The sequence below is a fragment of the Eurosta solidaginis genome, chromosome 3 (assembly GCF_040869045.1).
Source record: "Eurosta solidaginis isolate ZX-2024a chromosome 3, ASM4086904v1, whole genome shotgun sequence".
NCBI lineage: Eukaryota > Metazoa > Arthropoda > Insecta > Diptera > Tephritidae > Eurosta > Eurosta solidaginis.
This window is the reverse complement of record NC_090321.1, coordinates 272,288,338-272,309,477: the sequence shown is the minus strand read 5'-3', so window position 1 is coordinate 272,309,477 and position 21,140 is coordinate 272,288,338. Positions and strand designations below refer to the sequence as shown.

Below are 21,140 nucleotides of genomic sequence, written 5' to 3'. Positions count from 1 at the left end.
AAACATCTTTTTTGGAGCATTATCGTTAGGCGCAGAAAGAAGATAAAAGACTATTTCAAAGTAAAAAATGTGGGGCAGAACGGGATGAGTACGTGAAGCTTCAAATGCTGGCAGATAGGAATAATGCCCGGCAATTCTATCAAAAAATCCGGCGGATGACAGAAGGTTTCAAGAGCGGGGCAGATTCCTGTAAAAACGACAATCGCGACCTGATAACTGACGTATAAAATTTGCCTTAGTTATGGAGGGAACACTTCCTCTAATTGCTAGCTAGCGAGAGGAAAGTAGGGCCCGTTACCTTAATCGCCAACGACGGCTAAAATATCACAAAGCGCGAGGTAATGACGGAATACCAGCCGAGCTGTTCAAATATGGAGGTGAAGGTAAAACTTCAATATCTAATCGATGACACATCTGTAACTTGTCTTTTAACAAACCCAACAGAAACAAATCAATCTCTAACTTGTTCTTTATACAGCCGATAAGAAACCAATAAGAAGCCGATGACACGGTGAAAATAAGGCGATAAGAAACCGATAGCTAAACGACTATTATTCGCTAACGGTGATCAGCAGAAAACAAAATAATAATATTTTCGGCATCGGTTTTTACCAATAGGAAGCCTACGAAGCTCTTCTCAAAAAGTTTGACCCAGTGTAAGGTTTATTTAAAAGTATATTCAAAAATATATATATCTCGCATACCTGGCAGATGTTGTACTCATCGAAATGTTCCTTGCCTACATTTGAAACAAGGTCCTTTCTCCCCTGAGAGTGATATCTTCTCCCTCCTCTTCTTCTCTATGTTCCATTATTTTTTCCTCCTCCTCTATCACGCTATCTCACTCTCATTTACGTTTGCATTTCTCATTCCTACTCCTGATCCCAGTCCCTCTATAGCATAATTTCAACAAAATTGTTTGTAAAAATTGTTTGTAAAATTTATTTTGTATTTATTAGTTGCCTGGCCCCACGCACATTTCCAAATTTTATATAGCCTTCAAAATTTCGTGAAGATCCGTTGAGTACTTTGAACGCCTATAAGACATACGCCCACATACACGCACATTCATACTTATAAGAATAGAAAGAAACGAAATTGTCTTTTCGGTACCATTTTGGGGTCACCAGAGTCTATTTTGGTTAACTTGTACATTTTTTCGTTACAAAATCTCGGGTTTTATAAGTTTGTTTTGGGTCGACTTCAGGTTTTCTTTCAGTTTGTTTTGCGAGGTCACTGCGGATCATTTCAGGCGTTTCTAAGGAAAGCGTAAGCGCTGCACATTTCGATACTAACTCATTTGTCTTCTTCAGTTTTTTTGTATAATTTCAGGATTACTTCATAGCTATTTCTAATATGCTTTGGATGTGACTTCAAATCCATATAAGGGGTGTTTCCGAAACTATGATACCGAAAATAATCCCAAACGGCCGAGGTGGTTTGGAAATGATCCCAATTTTCTGAACTTTACCTGTCACATCATGATCTTCAATTGCATTCATTTCTGAACTAAACCTAAAAAAGGTGTAGAACATAACTTCGTATGTTTAAAATGCTTAAGTTTATTTTCTGACAACAATTAAACACTATTCCAATTACTTTTATTATGGAAGTTTTTAAATATTTGAGAGTTATTCTAGTGCTCTGACCAGCACCCACAAAATAAAACATGTTACAAGCCAAAATGGCAGTAACAAGCATTAACCGCAACTCAGACAAATCAGCAACAATTGTGGTAGCTATCGGCTCAGTAAGATCAATTAACCATAATCTCACACTTAAAAGCCAGCGGCGTTTTTAATTTTAGCTTTTTTTTTTTAATCATATACAGTCAGTGTTAAAAGTAAGTGTACAAAGTGTGGCTCTTGTATTTGCAAGTCCTTGGTTAGTCGAAAGCTTCAGTCATATTGGCAGCAAAAAATTTTTCGTAATGAAAAAAAAACGTCCATCGACATTCCCGAACTTGTGATAAAACATCATAAGGAAGAAAAAAAGTTGGGTCCGAATTGGAGATATCAATCTTATAGAAGTCACAATACTGTAAGAAATGTTATTGACAAAGAAGAAATATCGAATATTGGAAAATCGTTCCAAATTAGGCAGACCACACCGACTAGGTGGTGTAAAAATATGGACAGTTGTGCGAATTGTTTTGAAAAATTCTTCTGATACATCTGTAAAATTATCGAAAAATATTGCAGAAATATCAAGGGGAGCGGTAAGTGCGAGGCATTGCGTTGGTCACTATGTGTAAACGGCCTACATGGGTAAGTTCCACAGAAAAAAATTCTTTATATCCAAACCCAGACAAATAAAACGCTTTATCTTTCGTTAAAAAAATAATACAAATATCTTCTTTTGGAATATAATTTTAGCAACGAAAGCAAATTTAAAGTATCAGAGAAGAAAAAAGCAAGAGAAGTCCGGAGAAAAGTTAACAAGACGCTTGTCGTAACGTAATATTATATTTACAGTGAACCGTGGTGCGGTAAGGTGATGGTGTACATGTTAGAGAATTATTGTGTGCTAAAAAATTTAGTTTCGATCAATTATGGGTGTTTTAGCAGATAAATGATGCCAAACACATTTCGATAGTTGTCGAAAAACGGATACACACCCTAAGCAGTTTGTTCATATTCGGCAGTCACTGCATCTCAGCAAATCGAGCATCCATGGGGAAACCTAGACCGAAAAATCCGAAAATGGACCATTGCTAGAAAGATATGCTCAAAGCTGCGTTTTTGGTGTAATGTCAGAAAATTGTACCGGAGGTGACAGCAATGATTGTTAGTACCAGTGTTGCCACTTTAACTTTTTTTCAAGCTAGATTTAGCTTGAACGAAATTGAGTTTTTGATTTCAGAAACACATAGTTGGTTTTCTAAGTTCGCATGCAGACAAATTAGTTATGCCATGCTATATGCTATATGCTGCCCTTAAAGCCGATCCCGAACTAAATTCAAATTGCATCTACAGGAATGGGATAACACAACCTCCACACATGACTTCTGCGGACAAGTTCGAGAGTATAAAAACGCGATGGGAAAAATCTGTTTACCAGTCTTTCCATATTTGTTTTCGAATTTTTGGTGTTGCCATGTGTGGAGCGAATTGTTTGTACTATGAATAACGAAATATCAATCAGCAAAATAAAATTCATTATAAACACTGCTTAAAGGGTAAAAGTGCCTTATTTCTGACGACAAATACGTTTTGTTGCTGGACTAAACAGAAATAAAGTTGCAAGTCATTATATACATAAGTCAAGCTATGAAGGAGTGTACGGACGCGGCAAAGTTTAGGTACCAATAATACATATTATTCGAATTTTCAGGAAAAAATATTTAATTTTTTTAGAGAAGCATACATAGATTTAACATACGAAAGGTTTTCGAATTTCAAAAAGTTTTGTAGTATATTGGTAAGAACAGATTTCCAATTTCACACAGAGGGTAAATGATATAATTAGTAACTTTTTCTACATTAAAGCCCTTATTGAACTCAATCTTCCACATAAACTACAAATTCCTAATTATCTCATTATTGCTTTATTGAATGTCTAATGGAGTCAAAAATCTAGTACGTTTTTTTTTTGATGATTCGGTTTTAATTGTCAATGTAAAAAATGGAAATCAAAAATAAATTATTTTCAATAATTTACAAAAAATAAAGCATATTCAAAGAAAAGGCAAATATGTACATATAAATAAATTTAAAACCTAAACAATAACATACCAAACTATTTTATTTTGTGGAAAATATTGGTATATCTTTCTCTTGTTGGAAATTGGTTTTGCAATTTGACTTTGCGATAAAGTTTCGTTAGTCTTTTTAGCTTGGAATCCAAGCAAAAATAAAGTAGTTTCGTTTAAGTATAAGCCTTTGCTGGTAAAAAACAAACGATTATCATCACATATCGATGGCTTAATATAGAAAAGACGTATCTACATTTTTTTCGAAATCGCGTTTTTAATGTATTCCCGTAGACCACTGTCAAATACACCTCCCCTTAAAAAATTAGTGGGCTATGATCGCAAATAACGAATTTATAGTCATATAAAAAAAGCCCTAACTCATTCGAAGTTTTTTTTTAAAGAAAAAAGCCCTCAGTCATTTAAAGTTGAATTTATAATAGACACACAATCAAACCAACAACAGAAATTGCCATACCAAAATTTGCCAAGCTATTCGCCGAGCCAACACTAAAATTTTGTCAGAATATAATTGCTTCTAATATAGCGAAATTTAGATTTTTGCTTGGCGAATTTTTTTGGTTGCCTTGATTGTGTGTCTATTCTTATTGTTTTGCTTTTGTATTTACTTTAAAAGAAAAAGGGATTTCCCCGAGTTTGTCTAGCACAAGAATATTTTCTGTGCTACGTTGCGTTCGTCGGTGCGTTTTTGTTTTTTGTGTCAGTTCAATTAACGTTTTTGTGTTGGAAACAGTTTTTTTATTGAAAGTTTTAATAACATGAACTGTGCAAAAGTAAATTCTGATTCAGATTGTGTACCAAAAAGGAAAAATACTGCTAACAAATCCGAATGGAAACAAAATGTAAATAAAAAAAAAAGAATGGAAGGCGTGGAATATTTGGGTATATCAAAAAAAGAACTTTGTCTAAAACTTTCTAGGCAATTAGGAGAGCCATGTTCGTCAAGATTTTGTATAAAAAGTGCGGTGAGAAAGTGTTTGACGTTTAATGAGTCCACGCGGAAAGAAATTTTTAGTTTGTTTTGGGAGATGTCCTGGGAGCAAAAGAGGCAGTATGTTGCAGGTCTTACAAGCTTTTCTGAAACAAAAAGGAAAACCTGTGAAAATTCGAGACGGAATCAGTCCGTATCATATTTCTTGAGTCAGAATTCAAAGCGATTACAAGTGTGACGTGAAATATTTTATTCAACACTAGGAGTAAAGGAAAAGATGGTTCGAAATTGGATTAGCAGTGGGGTTAACACGGTACTCAATGCAGTCCCGATAAAGCTTTAATTTGGCGCAAAAAACCGACGTGACTTTCGAAAAAAAATTGCTAGAGGAGTTGCCAAAAATGGAGTCACATTATTGTAGAAAAGATAGCAAAAAATTTTACTTCGAATCGGATTTTTTTTCATATCAGGAGATTTACAAGCTTTATGTCAACAAGTGTGAATCCTAAAAAGAAAATGGAGGTCTAAAATTTTCGTACCCAATATTTACGCAATTAATAAAGGTATTAAATTATTATATTTTTAAGCCAAGAAAAGATCAGTGCAATTTATGCGTATCACATAAAGCCAATAATGTTTCCGATGAGCAATACGAAAAACATAGAGAAGAAATCGAAAAAATGCGTGTAGAAAAGCAAAACGATATCAAAAATGCTGAATTCGAACTATGTGCAGTATTCTGTATGGATGTGCAGGCAGTTAAATTTAGTGCCTCAACTAAACGCGAGTGCTGCATATTATAAAATGAAGCTTCAACTACATAACTTTACTGTCTATAATATTGTAACGCATGAATCATATAATTATGTGTGGGATGAAACAGATGGAAATGTATTCTCTTCTGTTTTTGCTACATGTATTATTAAGCACTTAAGGAATTTCCATGCTCGATCGCCTGAAACCTATCACATTATTATTTACTCGGATGGTTGCTTTCACCAAAGTCGTAATACTGTTTTGTCTAACGCCTTTTTGAATTTTTCAAAGGAAACCGAAATAGCAATTGAACAGAAGTTTTTAATAAGTGGTCATACGCAAATGGAATGTGATGCAACGCATTCCCTTATAGAGAGAAAAATAAATAAAAAACCAATAAACTTGCCGTCTCAATTTGTTCAACTTATTAAGGAAGCTAGAAAAGTTCCAGCACCTCTACAAGCGCACCATTTGCGTTATGATTATTTTTTAAATTTCGAAAATATTTCAAAGATATACACATCAATAAGACCAGGTGAATATTGCACACTGAAACAACTTTTTAGATATATATATGTACTTAAGCTTTTCTTAAATTACAGGCAGGGGCATTGGAGATCATACAGTAAGCATGCTTCGAGCCTTGGCGTATGACCCGTCAGGATCAATTTATTTTAAAACAAATGTAACAAATGAATATCAGTTACTCCCACAGAGATCGAAGTTTCCGATTGAAAATATGTCCCCCGATTGTCTTTATAAAGAGAAAACAGCCATATCTAAAAACAGTGGGACCATTTGCAAGATCTAAAAAAATATCTTCCAGCAGATTGCCACCATTTTTATGATAATTTACCTTATAAAACCTAATTTGTTTTCAGTATAATAACATCTGCCTTGAAATATGTATTTTAGTTTTAATTATTTATTTTACTTCAAACATGAATTATTATATTAGTTTGTCCTAATATTAACTTACAACAAAAAGCCCTAACTTAAATTTATTTTCAAGAAAAATAATAACAAAAAGCCCGATCTCAAATAACTTCAAAGAAATTAAAAATAATAACAAAATTATACCAGAATTGAATTTGTTACCTTTTTTGAATAAAAATTGCAATAGAAATGTGTTTTGCATTTTAAGTTTTTAAGGTTTTATTCAGTTTTTTCCTTCTCCTGAAAAGTAACGAAAAGTGTAGATACGCCTTTTCTATATTAAGCCATCAATATATAATGTTTAGGATACCCATTTAGCGGTTATAGAAGTTGAAAATAGTGTAAAGATAAAATGGAGGGAAACATTTCCATTGCAAGTGAGTATAATGCATAATAAAATTTAGCTGTACTAATTTTCTGCTCAATAATTTCATAGGTTTAGGTAAAGTATTGCTCTTGGCCATCGATATAAAGTTGCATATGTATGCATATTAGACTGGATATATTTTGCATGAAAAAAAGAAGTTTTTAAAAAAGCGGTACCTCCCCCTCCAATTATTCCTTTGTATATAGGTAATTAATTTCCAAACTTTTGGGCCGATAACTTAAGGTTAAGGCGTTGCACATTTCCATTGAAAATGCCCAGAATCGGGTTTTTTGTTATTTTCGAGAGTCATGCCCGACAAAACCTTATAAAAAGTTCTTAATACGCTTTTTCTCTTCTAAAGTGTATTTAAAACAATTAAATTAATGACAACAATTTTTTGAAACGGGCGTGGCACCGCCTCTTATTTAATCATGCATTGGCTACCGTTTCTGGAGCAATAACTCGAAGACCGATTGACGTAACTTAAACATTTTTAAATGGCTACCGTTTCTGCAGCCATAACTCGAAGACCGATTGACGTAACTTAAACATTTTTAAATGGGGGCAGAAACCCTTTACACTTATTTCCTGTACGAAGAGGAATACTTCTTATAAAATACCCGAAATCATTAAATAAACACCCCTCTTTCGATGAACCAAAAGAACTGTGCGATATATTTCTAGCTGAGTATATGATGTTCGTTTACATCCGAACTTAGACAAACTTTCTTGTTCTTCTTCCATGTTTGTTAAAACTGTTTTATGGTTTTCCATTAATTAAAAAAACCACTTATTTGCATCAGGTTGATTCTTAACAGCATTTATTTCTCTTTTTGTTCCAACATCCTCACTTTACACAAATTAGCCATCATACAGTGAATTTCTAGTTCCGTATCCCGATCATTCTTCATGGGAATGCTCTGGATCATTGGGAGACTGGTGAAACCAAGGTCGTGATATTTTTGTACAAATGAGTTATGAAAGGCAGATGTCGCCGTTGTGTTTCATTTAAAACATACAGCTAGAGGCCAACATTTATTTTTGAAAAGATAGGTTTATGAAAGGCAGCGTTGCCAAACTAAAGACAAGAAATTAACAAATTTATTGGTTTTGGAGGAGAATGAAGACAAAACGAAGTACCTGCTGTCATCGAGCAAAGAGTCGGCGCATATGCACCTTAGCAACCACGCTACTGTTGGCAGCCATAATTTCGAAATAGTAAAAGACTTCGTTTATTTGGGAACCAGCATCAACACTAGCAACACCATCAGCTCTGAAATACAGGGAAGAATCACTCTTGCCAATAAATGTTACTTTGGACTAGGTAGTCAATTGAAAAGTAAATTCCTCTGTCCGCAAACGAAAATCATGCTGCACAATTCACTTATCGTACCCGTCATGTTATATGGTGCAGAAGCGTGAATCATATGAAGCGGCTCTTGGGATTTTCGAGAGAAAAGTTTTCAAAAGATTTACGGACCTCTACGCGTTGGCGATGGCGAGTACCGAAGAAGATTTAATTATGAACTGTACGAGCTGTACGCAGACATCAACATAGTCCTCCGAATTAAAACTCAGCGGCTACGCTGGCTAGGCCATGTTATGCGAATGATAGAAAATATTTTTATCGAAACCCTGCTAGGAGGTAGAGGGCGGCCCCCACTCCACTGGAAGGATCAGGTGGAAAACGATTGAAACTCCATTGGTGTGACCGATTGGCGCTAGTTGACAGAGCGAAGTAGCGATAGCAGTAAAGGGCTGTCGTACAATTCATCTAGTTTCAGTTTTCTGACACTAAGTGTTGTTAAAAGGGAGGTGTTTATTAAATGTATTTTGGCCGATTTTATTGGAAATATTCATATTTATAAAAAACAAGGACATAGACTTTCTTCACAATAGTTCAATTGTTCTTCCAATAATGGCTATCGAAACGCAGTATAATGAATGGCCCAAAAAGAGGGATGAAACGCCCATTTCAAATATTTTATTTCTTAAATTTTTTATTATAATGCTATTTTAAAAGTAAAATACGATTGATATGAAGATATTTGTCGCAAAGATATTACCTTTTACATTGGCCTATGATCCTTTATTTAAAAAAAAAAAAACAAAATTTTTACAGAATTGGCGTGGTCCTTAACAAATGTGGGAGAAATATGTGTACCTGATTTTGACTTGATACGTCAATTGGTCTCATAAAAAAAATTTGGAAAATGTTTGATTGAAAAATGGGAAGCGTCACGCCTATTTCCAAAAATTATAAGTAAAACAGCATATTTACAACTTTTTATAAAATTTGTCGGGCATTATTCTCGAAAATTAAAAAAATGGGTTTGCGCATTTTCAATGGAAATGTGCCACGCCTTAAGCTGGTATAATCTGCCCAGGAGTTGTGATATTTATTACTTATATACAAAGGAATAAATTGCAGGGGCGGTAAGTCTTTTTGCTACATTCCTTTTTGTACACTTTCTTTTGACACTGACTGTATTTGATTTGCTGAGGGACTCAATTTTGCACGTCATTTCATTTTTCTGTTTATAGTTTTTATGCTTTAAGTTATTTTACAATGCTTTCATTGCTTTTATATACAGTTCGCAGTTTCTGGAGAATTTTTTTTATTTTTTAATATACATTTCAAGGTGTGTAATTTTTAATCAAATAGCACAAGCCAATAGATGGCTAAATAAACGTAAAATGAGTAAGCAAATGAATGAATGAATGGCAAAGTGTTTGAATAGAAGTTGTGAATGGTGACTGTGAGTGATGGTTTAAATAGCTTTGTAAATATGTATGAAATTCGCAAAACAAGCAAGATACTAGATATAATAATATACACATCACAAATAAATACTTCACATAAAATAGTTAAAGGCTTTTTTGTTGTCGTAACAAAAAAGCATTTAGTTTTTTAACAAATCACTTATTTTAACTCTTGCAAGTTAAAAACGTTTTTGTCACCGCTTTAAAGATATACTTTATTATAGGTCGTTTGAAAATGAAGGTAAGTTACCCATACGACACGGCGCACATACACATACACACAGCTAATTTTTACTTGTTGTATAAACAAGCGCATGCCGGTATTTTATATTTGTAAGATTATATGCACATTTACTTATCTAATTTTGTGTTTAACTAAACAAATATTCATTTTGATATAAATCTTACAGTTTTAGAAAAAATTTAATTAGCAACGCGTACATATTGTACATAATTATATATTTTTAACATTAAAAAAAAAACACAGTCCTAATTGTTCTAATAAAAAGCGTGTTAAATTTTGATGGTATAATTAAGAACATTTAGGACCTCCTTTTCTTTTTATCACAATGTAACACGCTTTTATTAGAACAATTAGGATTGTGATATAAACTGTAAGATTTAATAATTTAGGTGTAAAGTTGTAATGTTAAAAATATATAATTATTTGTTGTTGCTGACGAAAAAGAATAATTATCGTTAAAGGTTACAATGAACTTATAAAGTATTATATTTCTTTACAGTCAATTAATTTTTTACTTTTTAGTTAATTTTATTAACCAATAATAAAAGCTTATATTTAAAAAACTTGTTTTCTTTAATTTTATTTTTTACTTTTTAGTTCGTTTTATTAACAAGTAATAAAAGCTTGTTCTTAGAAAATTTTTTTCTTAAATTTAATTTAAATATCATTTTTTTTTTTAATTTTAGTAGGCTAAAATATTGTTTCAATTAGTTATGTAACCTTTACTTAGTTATTTTTAACGTTTCTCATCCTATCCATTTCTTTTAATGCATCAACATAAGAAGGTTTCTTCGAAGTCAACTTTGAACAGTCAAGTTCTTCTATTCGAGTGTCAACTAACTTATCATATTTTATTGTTACTCATTGCAGATCTCTGCTCTGTTCCATCGCCAAAAATCTGTAAAACAAAATAAAGTGCGCAGAAAAGTATGCAACATTTAGCGATAACAGCCTAACTTCTACATTCGTTGTATGCAACAAAGAAAGCGAAGTTACCTGCGTTCTTGAGGACTTAGGCTTTTATGCCAAGGTGAGCACAAAGCTTTTACCAATAACTCTGTTTTCGATTAATATGTCTAATTCTCGCAAAGTGATATTACATTGTCATCGGAGTTAAGCTGCAGACATTGGTGCTTTATCGGTAACCGTATCGGTAACCTTATAACAGCTGATTTGACCAACCTTATGAGAATCAATGCAATCGATTGTTGGTGCCGCTAAAGCGTCAAATACACGACACGAACATTTCCGCGAACATTCCGCAATCTTGTTCGCAGCTTTGGCCATACACCATACGAACTTTTGGCCGAACATTAGTTCTCTTTCAGACAGCGATGAATACGGACAACAATTGTGCTGCAGCAATATTGCTCGCTGTGGCAATTAAAGTCGCATAATCATTATTCTTTTTAATTCTATTACAATAATCTTTGCTTTTTACTTGCCACAATGATGGCAAAGATTTATACATTTCAATAAATTCCCTCAGACATTTTTTATTGTCCATTTTACTTTTCCGCGCACATCTGTTCCGTTCAGAAATTACTACGATTATGAGCTATTTCGCCATACACGCAGGAACAGTTCGCGCAAATGTTCGCCAAAAATTAAAATATTTTGATTTTTGGCGGACATTTGCGCGAACGGGCAAACATCACCATACACGACAGAAAAGGTCGCAGAAACATAACATAACGGGAATGTTCGCGGAAATGTTCGTGTCGTGTATTTGGCGCTTAAGGTCGTAACCATATCGTAGCGAACCAATTGGTTTTTGGTTTACCGTCGTAACGATAAAGAGCTGATTACGTTAGGGATACGACTACAGCGATACGACAAATGGCCACAATGACTACAGCTTTATACATGCGTGCAAAATTTCAGCTCAATCGGAAACCGGGAAGTGTATCAAATTTAACTTGCAAGATTTGATTACAAACAAAAGCCAAGTGAAATTAAATAAAAGCTTGTAAAAATGAAGGTGTCTAAGTTCGTGTGTAACCGAACATTATATACTCAGCATGAACTTCAATTGCATATTTCACTTCAGGTAAATTACTTTTATACATAACACGTGACACCGACCGTTTAAAAGAAAAATGTCTCCCCATTTCCTCTTAAAATAAAACTTCATAAGTGAAAATCATTGATACAAAACTATTTTTTGCTAAGTTATAGCTTATTACTCTAGTCTACGAACCTTTTAAACTTATTTTATATCTAAGTGCCGTAGTCTTTAACCGATCGTGTCCATTTTGTCCATTTTCACTAGAATTATTTCCTGCTATAGGGAAAATCTGTGTACACAATTTTATTACGATCCTTTAATTTTTCTTCGAGCTGCGGCTCCCGAAACAGAAAATTGCTTGGTCATTAAAGGGGCCGTGCAACACCCATTTTCAAAAATTTGAACTTGTTTCTCATTTCTTGTTTTAATTCCACTTGGGCAAAGAAATACCACTAACATACAGCTCTTTGTTGCAAATATAAAGCTTATTTTATTCCTCCACGACCCTTTTAAAAATCTTTTATATAAAAGTGAGCGTGGTCCTTAACCGAATTCGTTAATTTCTCTCAAAGCATTCCTTATAGTAAAGGCAGCCTCCCTGCCAAGAAATCCATATACTGAATTTCAAAAAGATATCTCAATATTTGTTCAATTTATCGTGATCACTGATAGGCGTAAGGGTAGACGGACAAATGGAAGGACAGATGGATGGACGGACGGACGAACATAGCGAAATCAATTACTTTTTACATCCTGGGAATTTTGATATATGGAATTCTATATTACTCGATTCGATTGCAAAGCACGTTGAGTATAAAAATTTAGAAACAAGTTATCTCAATTAGAAAATTTTCTCTAAGCAGTGTGGCTCCGCGGCAGAGACTGCTAGTGTGTTTATGCCATGGAAAGTTTCTCAGTGAATATTTTCCTGCCTTGCAAAGGTCGTTGGGAGCCTCAGTATCGAAAAACATGTAGGACTTCAAACAATGTTTATTAGGCCGGGTCGATTTGTGGGGAGGCAAAAAAATCGCCCATTGCTCTATGAAAATCATATTCTATAAGAAACTTTGCCGAAGGAACCATACCTCTAAAACGAATTCTGATGTCCCCCCATTTGGGTCGTAGGAGCAAATTTTGAAAAATCCCACTTTGAAATGCCTATGTTTTTTCTTTTTGGAGTTTATTTTTCTCTTTAGAAATTTATTTAGTCAGAACATATGTAAATGAAAAAATGAATTTAACTTAGTAATAGAAAATAAATTTACAAAAATTATTAGAAATTAGCGTTTTTACAACCCCCTTTTAAAACCAAGGCATTACTGTGATGCATTTGCATGTCGTAAACATAGTTGTGTGGGTTTTTTATTGAACCGTTTAAAAAATGAAGGTATCACTGTGACACAATTGCAGATCGTAAAATTGCTTGTGTTTTGTTTTTTTTTAAGCCACCACAAGACACAGTAGGTAGAATTGAAATTGCCCCTACCCAAAAGTTCGACCCAAAGGGTGGGACATCAGAATTCGTTTTAGAGGTATGGTTCCTTCGGCAAAGTTTCTTATTTTGATCCCTAGAATACGATTTTCATAGAGCAATGAGCGATTTTTAAATCGACCCGGCCTAATGTTTATACATGGAAATTTACTCCAGTTTACTTTTATTCACATACATAATACAGGTATAGGCTTAGTTTATTTTCAGAAATGAACATTCTTCATTTTTCAAGAAATAGAAAAATGGTTGCTAAGGAATTTTTGAAAATTATTTTTCTTTTAAATTCTTTCTGAGGTGTGATACATTTAAAATAAATTGGCATTGAAAATTAATAAGGATCCAAGCAATTGAAAAATCGGCGAAAAATCAACGATTTTCGATGGAATGCTCGTATTATAGACTTTGTCATTGTACTTCTGGGCCAGACTTTCATACGCGGCTAACAATGTGTCAGATGTATCTTCCTTAGGAGATAAATATTGGAGGCATTTTTCGATATAGGAAAAGAAGTTTTTTCCGCAGTTTATTATATTAATTTTTACAAAAATAAATAAAATTTCACTCTCTCCCAGTTCCCACCGTGGATCCGCCACTGTATATCATATGTTTATATAAATTTAACCACGTGGGTTACTATTTAAAAAAAAAATTTTAATTTATTTATTTAGTTACACTCACCGCATAAATAAAATCACACAAAAGGGAAAGAATTTTCAAATTCTTTGTTGAGGAGGCCATTGCTGATTCTATTTTATATTTATTGCACTAAAAAACGAACAAAATTATTAACACACATTTAAAAACTTTTTGTTTAAAGTTTGTAATAAATATATCACTCTATATTTCTTAAGGTCACATAATATTATTTCAAAGTAAAACTAACAAAATTTATTTTGTCAAAAAGTAAACAAACGAAATTCCAAATTTAAAACACTACAAGAAACAACAAAGTCGAACGTAGATTTTGCTTTTATTTTGACATATATTTAAATAGTGCATGAAAGCATATATTACATACATACATACACATATATTATGTATACATATTAGAGTGGGTCGATTTATTAACCAATAGCGCGCCATTCATTTTTCGATAGGATTTGGGTTCAGGAAAAAAAGTTCCACTACGCATACCAAAAAAAATAATTTTCGAGCCTGCGAAAGAAAAAATGTTGAAGGGGTTAATTTTTCGACCAAAACACTCCCCAAGACACAAAAAGTATTTTTTTTTTTTTCAAAAAACTGTTATCGCCAGGAAAAAAGTTCCACTACGCATACCAAAAAAAATAATTTTCGAGCCTGCGAAAAAAATGGCGAAAGTGTCAATTTTACACCAAAACACTCGCCAAGACACAAGAAACATTTTTTTTTTTTTTTCAAAAAACTGGTATCGCCAACGTTTTTACAACAGGCTTGTGAAAAAAAAAAATATTTTTTGGGTTTTGGGGAGTGTTTTGGTCGAAAAATTTACGCTTTCGCCATTTTTTTTTTTCGCAGGCTCGAAAATTTTTTTTTTTTGGTATGCGTACTGGAACTTTTTTTCCTGAGCCCAAATCCTATCGAAAAATCGATGGCGCTATATCGGTTAACTTTCGTCCATACAAATCGACCCAGGTTAATACATATACAAAAAAAAACACATTTATAGTCTTTTCTATTTTAAGAAATTCGCACATTTACATTTAGTTTGTCGAAGACTACGCCAGTTTTAAAGAAACAAAATTCCAAAAAAAAAATTTTTTATAACAAATAAACGGAAACTGACAAATGGCTTAAATTCACAAAAATTTAAATTTGCATTCAATCACTGTATTTAATGAAATATTAAAGTGCAATACATTTGCAACGGTTTTTAATTTCTGGAATAAACAAATTGCGTATTGGCGCAAAAAAATCCTAATAACGCTTGAAAGTTTGACTGTTAGTAAGCGTATCGTTATTACCGCTTGGAACTAACAAGCGAATAGAAATCCGTCAACGGTGCCAAGCGCGAATAAACTGAAACTAACAGCACCTACGATTCGCCTATTCTTCCGCTGCTAATACTGATTTGCTTTTGCTTTTGATTTTTGCTTTTGACTCTCGACTCAACTAAGCAACTTTTTAGCACTTTTTTGCGCAATTCTTCTGTCTTTGCGATAATATTAAAATACTCGCAATTCTGTAAAAGACAAAGACAATAACAACAAATACATCGTAAATGGCAACTTATTTTATTAAGAAAGAAACAAAGCGAAGTCGTTATCTATTGAATACGGTAGAGCGCTAAAGCGGCATGTATGGGTGTGTGTGTGAGTGGTAGCGCGGCGTAAAAATCGGTTTTGCCAACCGAGGAAATTTAATATAAACAACTGCTGACTGCTGCTAACATGAAACGCGGGAAAGTTGTTGGCACCTATTTTGCTGGCGATGCCCGTGGACTATTGGTCGTAACAACGCTGGCACACATTTCCAGCGATATTTTCTCTATACATTTTTTTTTTTACAAATTTGAGGTACAATTTTAGGCGCTTTATTTATATAATGTAGATGTCTAAAGTAAACCAAACACGTTTAAGTTAAAAAGAATTTTATTAGCTACCTCTGCTGCTAACTCCTAAACAGTGATCACCAGCTAATGAAATAATTATGCGCGCTCACTTCGCACATGTTATTATTCTCTTTCGTTTAGTCGTCGCTGAACAAGCCAAGTAACAACATTGGAGGAGTTTATTGTTTATATGCGCATTTCCAAAAAGATATTTTGCAAAAAAACCCCCATGCGCAGAATGTTTTAATGATTTAATGATAACAATTTGTTTTGTTTAAATTCTTCGTTAGATCAAGCAATAAAATAGTATTCGTATGGCTTATTTACTAATAAATTTTTGAGTGTTAACAAACTTGCATGCATATGTCCAACCTCATTGCTTTTTTATCAACAACTAAACCACTACCACTGCGATGATTTTAGACTAACACAGCCACGGTTTTAATTTTGGTGACCACTGCTCCAAAACTTATATCAGACCAACTACCTGTTTCAAATCACACCAATCAAGAAAGTAGAGTACAAAAACATATATATCAATACACTAACAGACCTGGAAGACGTTGCATGTCTCTTTATCTGCATCTCGTTCTCCCTCTCCGTCTTTTCTCACACTTCTTTTCCGCTCTATCTATCGCTATCTCTCTATCTTTTTCAAACTCTATCTCTTTCTGCTTCCTTTTTTTCTCTTCTCTATAGTTTTTCTTATTCTTCTCCATCCCTTATTTCCAGTTCCAGTTCGAGATACAGTCCCAGTCCCATTCCCAGTCTCAGTCTGGTTTTTGAGTGTGAGCTTAATTTATACTAATTTGCTCTGTTTTGTGCTCAGAAAGTCTTGAAAGTCTTTATCTAGCCTATATCAAACAACGGTGCACCGGGTCGTATGAGTAACTCTCTTTTAATTTTTTTTTAGACTAAAATCTTATTATCCAGGAGTCGGTTGCAGAAAACATCTTGCATGTTGCTGTTTTGGATAAAAGGACATTCATATGTTATATAGAACTAAAAATACCTTTCAAACGGTAAATCAAACTTTGAAATTGGATTATAAATAAGAATGTAATGATCATATGTATTTAATTAGCGGGCTTTGCTCATATTGCTTTATACAATGGTTTTTTGTAATTGATATTAGAGAAAAATTGTAAGTTTACAAACGGCGATGGTTACTAGGACATGTTTCTGAATTTCAGTTCTTCATCAACTAGCTTTTCGGGAGCTGAGCGTTGAACTCGAATCTCCAACATTCATATCAGTACCATTAGGAATAAACTACATACAGAGTGTATGTGCCTACATACAAGTATTAAAAACAAATACTGTAAAAATCCGAACAAATGTTACTAAGCTTTCAAAAGCGCGCCTAAAAATCATATCCACACCATTAGGAATAAACTACATACAGAGTGTATGTGCCTACATGGTGATCAAAAGGAATATAAACAAAAAGGCAACTCTTAGAGACCAATTGTAAAGCGAACAACGGGACATTCATATGGCTTAGCAGCTAAAGGCTTGCGCTTATATGAATGTTGGAGATTCGAGTTCAATGCTCAGCTCCCGAAAAGCTAGCTGATGAAGAAGTGAAATTCAGAAACATGTCCTAGTAACCATCGCCGTTTGTAAACTTACAATTTTTCTCTAATATCAATAAGAATGTAATGGTGATAAATCAAGTTTAGCTGTTTTTAGGACTCGCACAGAATGAAAATTCGTATTTGACATATTACTTCATTGCAACATATTTTCACAGAAAATTGGCTTTTCATTTACTATCCTGCTAAACTAGGACCTGAAAAGTCTGCGATTTGAGGTTGCCCCACATACCAATAATGGCTTTATTTCAATACAACATGCATAATGTTTCTTGCAGTCGGCTCCCCTAATATCAATTTCTACAAAAAATAGATAAAAACAAATTATAACCAATTATTGCTGCAAGGAATACCAGTTGTGAATACCAGCCATACGAGCCACTGCAGAAAAATTCAGCTCTGTCAAAACTGAACTGAAGAACTGTCACGGAATATCTTCTTATGTTCCCAGAACTTACACAGAATATTCCCCATAAAGCAGAGAAATGAAATGCTTAACAAATACTTTCTGTGGTTTATCGGGTAAAAACTAGGAAGAAATGCGGCACTTAGGAGCCCATCCGTTTGAAAAAGAAGAGCAAGATAAGGCCCACAGAAACATCCATTAAAAGGCCTCCCACCTCTATGCCAGAGATTGCCCGGTGAGGCTGTTTCGTAAAAATTAATATCATAAACACGTAGTTGAGGAAAGCAACCTCGCCAGAGAGACGCGCGTCCAGAATCAACCCCAACATTAACAAGGTATGTCTCGCTTGTAATTTGTCCCCACATGACACCAACCATCTTTTCAATTGCAATGTGGAACAAACTCCTCTAACACCTTATCTCCCTGGGCTAACCCTATTTAAACTACAACGCTTCCTTGCACGCCCGTTAGAGGAAATTAGTGAGTTGCACCTATTGGATGAGGCGAAACACGATACTCCCACATTTTGAGAGGGTGTCACCAAACTTGATGTCCATTTGGAAACAGAGCCGCTGTTTAACCGCTCTATTTACCGGATTAAGCGATTTTATACAAGTTGCACGGAGCGATAACATAAAAAGGAAAAATACAAAGCGCGATATACCTCCGAGGAGAGTTGAAGCCGGGCTTCTTTTCCAGTTTGCGTCGTGCTCCTTTTAATTTTTTCTACGAATTGGCCGGACGCGACCTACATGTTTTACGCTGACTCCGAATGGCATCTGCAAGACAGATGAGTTTTCACTAAAAATCTCTTCATGCCCGAAATACACTCGGTGTATTTGCCAAATCACTGTCGATTGGTGATCCCTCTTAGAAAAACTTGTTTCTCTTTAAATAAACTTGTTTCTAAACTTTTAATGTTTCTTTGCCCGGAAATTAAGCTCAGGATCTTCAGTGTGGTAGGCGGAACACGCTACCACCACACCACGGCGGAGCGATCACTTACGCTAGTTAAAAGCAGCTCAAGTTCCCTTCCACTTGGCCTTCCCAAATCAACGAGGCGTCCTCATTTCTGGGTGAGTGATGTTATGTAGTTCCGTAAATCTTTCAAAGATTTTTTCTCCTGCGCATTCCAAGCATCAAGTTTTCTTATATCGCCATCTTCCATACTTCCGCGCTAAGCATCATATCGGGTAGTAAAAGACTTATGGAACATAATTTTTGTTCATCAAGAGAAGAGTTTACTTGTCAGCATAACCCAAAACAGCATTTGTTTGCAACTACGACACCGCTTCAAAATTTTAAGCAATTTTGGACTTCATGTATTAAAACTGAGGTCTCGAGTCGATTCCATCAAGCTGTTTCGGTACTACTGAGTTCATGGAAATATGCACAGAATGGAACTGGGTAAATATTGTGACGAATATTACCATCACTAGTAATAAACTCCCAACACAACAACATTGAAGCCAGCCACACTGTGTACATAAACCTATCAAGCTTGATTATGTATATTTTATACTTGATTATGTATATTTTATACTTTTGGCTGAGTATGTTGGTTGACAGCAGTGACCGAACTGCTATTGCGAAGATATTGTTGAAGCAAAAACCCATTGTTGAGCTTACTTACTTACTTAATTGGCGCATAACCGTCTAAACGGTTATGGCCGTCCAACAAGGCGCGCCAGTCGCTCCTTCGCTCCGCCGTCCGGCGCCAATTGGTCACACCAAGGGATTTTAAATCGTTTACACCTGGTCCTTCCAACGGAGTGAGGGCCGCCCTCTACCTCTGCTTCCATTGGCGGGTGCCGATAGAAACTTTTTCTTGGCCGGAGCTTCATCTTTCATTCGCATAACATGGCATAGCCAGCGTAGCCGCTGCGTTTTAATTCGCTGGACTATGTGGATGTTTGTGTATAGCTCGTTCAGCTCATCATTAATTCTTCTTCGGTACTCGCCATCGCCAACGCGTAGAGGTCCATAAATCTTTCGAAGAACTTTTCACTCCCAAAGCCGCTTCATCTGCTGTTGTCATGGTCCATGCCTCTGCCCCATATAGCAGGACGGGTACGATAAATGACTTGTAGTCTGATTTTCGTTCGCCGAGAGAAGACTTTACTTTTCAATTGCCTACCTAGTCCAAAGTAGTATTTATTGGCAAGATTGATTCTTCGCTGGATTTCAGTGCTGATGTTGTTGCTAGTATTGATCCTGGTTCCCAAATAAATGAAGTATATTACTATTTCGAAATTATGGCTGCCAACAGTAGCGTGGTGGCCAAGGCGAGTATGCGCTGACTCTTTGCTCGATGACAGTAGGTACTTCGTTTTGTCCTCATTCACCATCAAACCCATCTTTGCCGCTTCTTTTTCCAGTTTGGATTAAGCAGAACTAACAGCGCGGGTGTTTATGCCGATGATATCGATGTCATCCGCATATGCCAGTATTTGCACGCTTTTATAGAATATTGTTCCAGTGCGGTTAAATTCTGCAGCTGGTATAATTTTCTCCAGCATCAAATTAAATAAATCGTTCGATAGGGGGTCACCCTGTCTGAAACCTCGTTTAGCTTCGAACGGCTCGGAGAGGTCCTTCCCAATTCTGACTGAACTGATGGTGTTGCTCAACGTCATTTTGCACAGCCGTATAAGTTTTGCGGGGAAAACAAATTCAGACATAGCGGAATATAGGCAGCTCCTTTTCATGCTGTCGGAGGCGGCTTTAAAATCGACGAAGAGGTGATGTGTGTCGATTTTCTTTTCGGGGTTTTTTTCCAAGATTTGGGCCATTGTGAAAGTCTGGCCGATGATAAATTTACCAGGTCTGAAGCCGCACTGATAAGGTCCAATCAGCCGGTTAACGGTGGGCTTCAATCTTTCGCACAATACAATTCAAAGGACCTTATATACGATATTAAGAAGGCTACTTCTACGATAGTTGGCGCATTAAAAGCATAGCATGCATAAAAGCATATTCGCCACAATAATTTTAAATTATCTAGCAGATACCTCAACTCATAATAGATTCATACCTTATCTGTTTTAGGGTTGCATGCATGAAAAATAAAGTGACAATTTGCTGGGTTGCAATCTTATATTTGGCCTTATGTTCTATCAGAAGCTTTTAGAAAAAGATAGAAACGCAGCAGAATCTCTGCTTATATACAATTTGGATATATTTTGGGCTTACGAGAATACGAAGCTCACTCTGCTTAAGGAATCATAGAAGTATACAACAGCTGCAATGGGGCGTATGTGTTTAATCAAGTGATGTGCTTTATAAATGTGTAACCATTGCTGCCCAAAAACCATTTCCAAAGAAGAATGTGACCACCATATTTACAGCAATTTTTGTTTATACCTTTCAATATCTGATATTGCATATGACCTTATATTGA

General features: G+C 35.0%; 2 protein-coding genes across 6 annotated transcripts in view; one reads left to right on the top strand and one right to left on the bottom strand.

Annotated features, from left to right (window-relative positions):
* Positions 1–15,251, bottom strand: part of Tsp42Eg (Tetraspanin 42Eg) — a 73,679-nt gene extending 58,428 nt beyond the window's left edge. The window contains exons 1-2 of one of the 5 annotated variants that reach the window (XM_067776494.1): positions 15,153–15,251; positions 13,888–13,974 (exon numbers count right to left, since the gene is read on the bottom strand). In XM_067776494.1, coding sequence (XP_067632595.1) covers positions 13,888–13,947 — 60 coding nt within the window. In that variant the 5' untranslated portion in view covers positions 13,948–13,974; positions 15,153–15,251. Of the gene's footprint in view, positions 1–13,887; positions 13,975–14,883 lie in introns of all 5 variants that reach the window. The other 4 variants (XM_067776499.1, XM_067776496.1, XM_067776495.1 and 1 more) reach the window with 4 other exon arrangements.
* On the top strand, positions 5,355–6,210 carry LOC137247173 (uncharacterized). The gene is made up of 2 exons (XM_067778265.1): positions 5,355–5,934; positions 6,002–6,210. Exons 1-2 carry the CDS (start codon positions 5,355–5,357, stop codon positions 6,208–6,210), a joined length of 789 nt encoding a protein of 262 aa, XP_067634366.1.
* Positions 15,252–21,140: the final 5,889 nt, after the last annotated feature.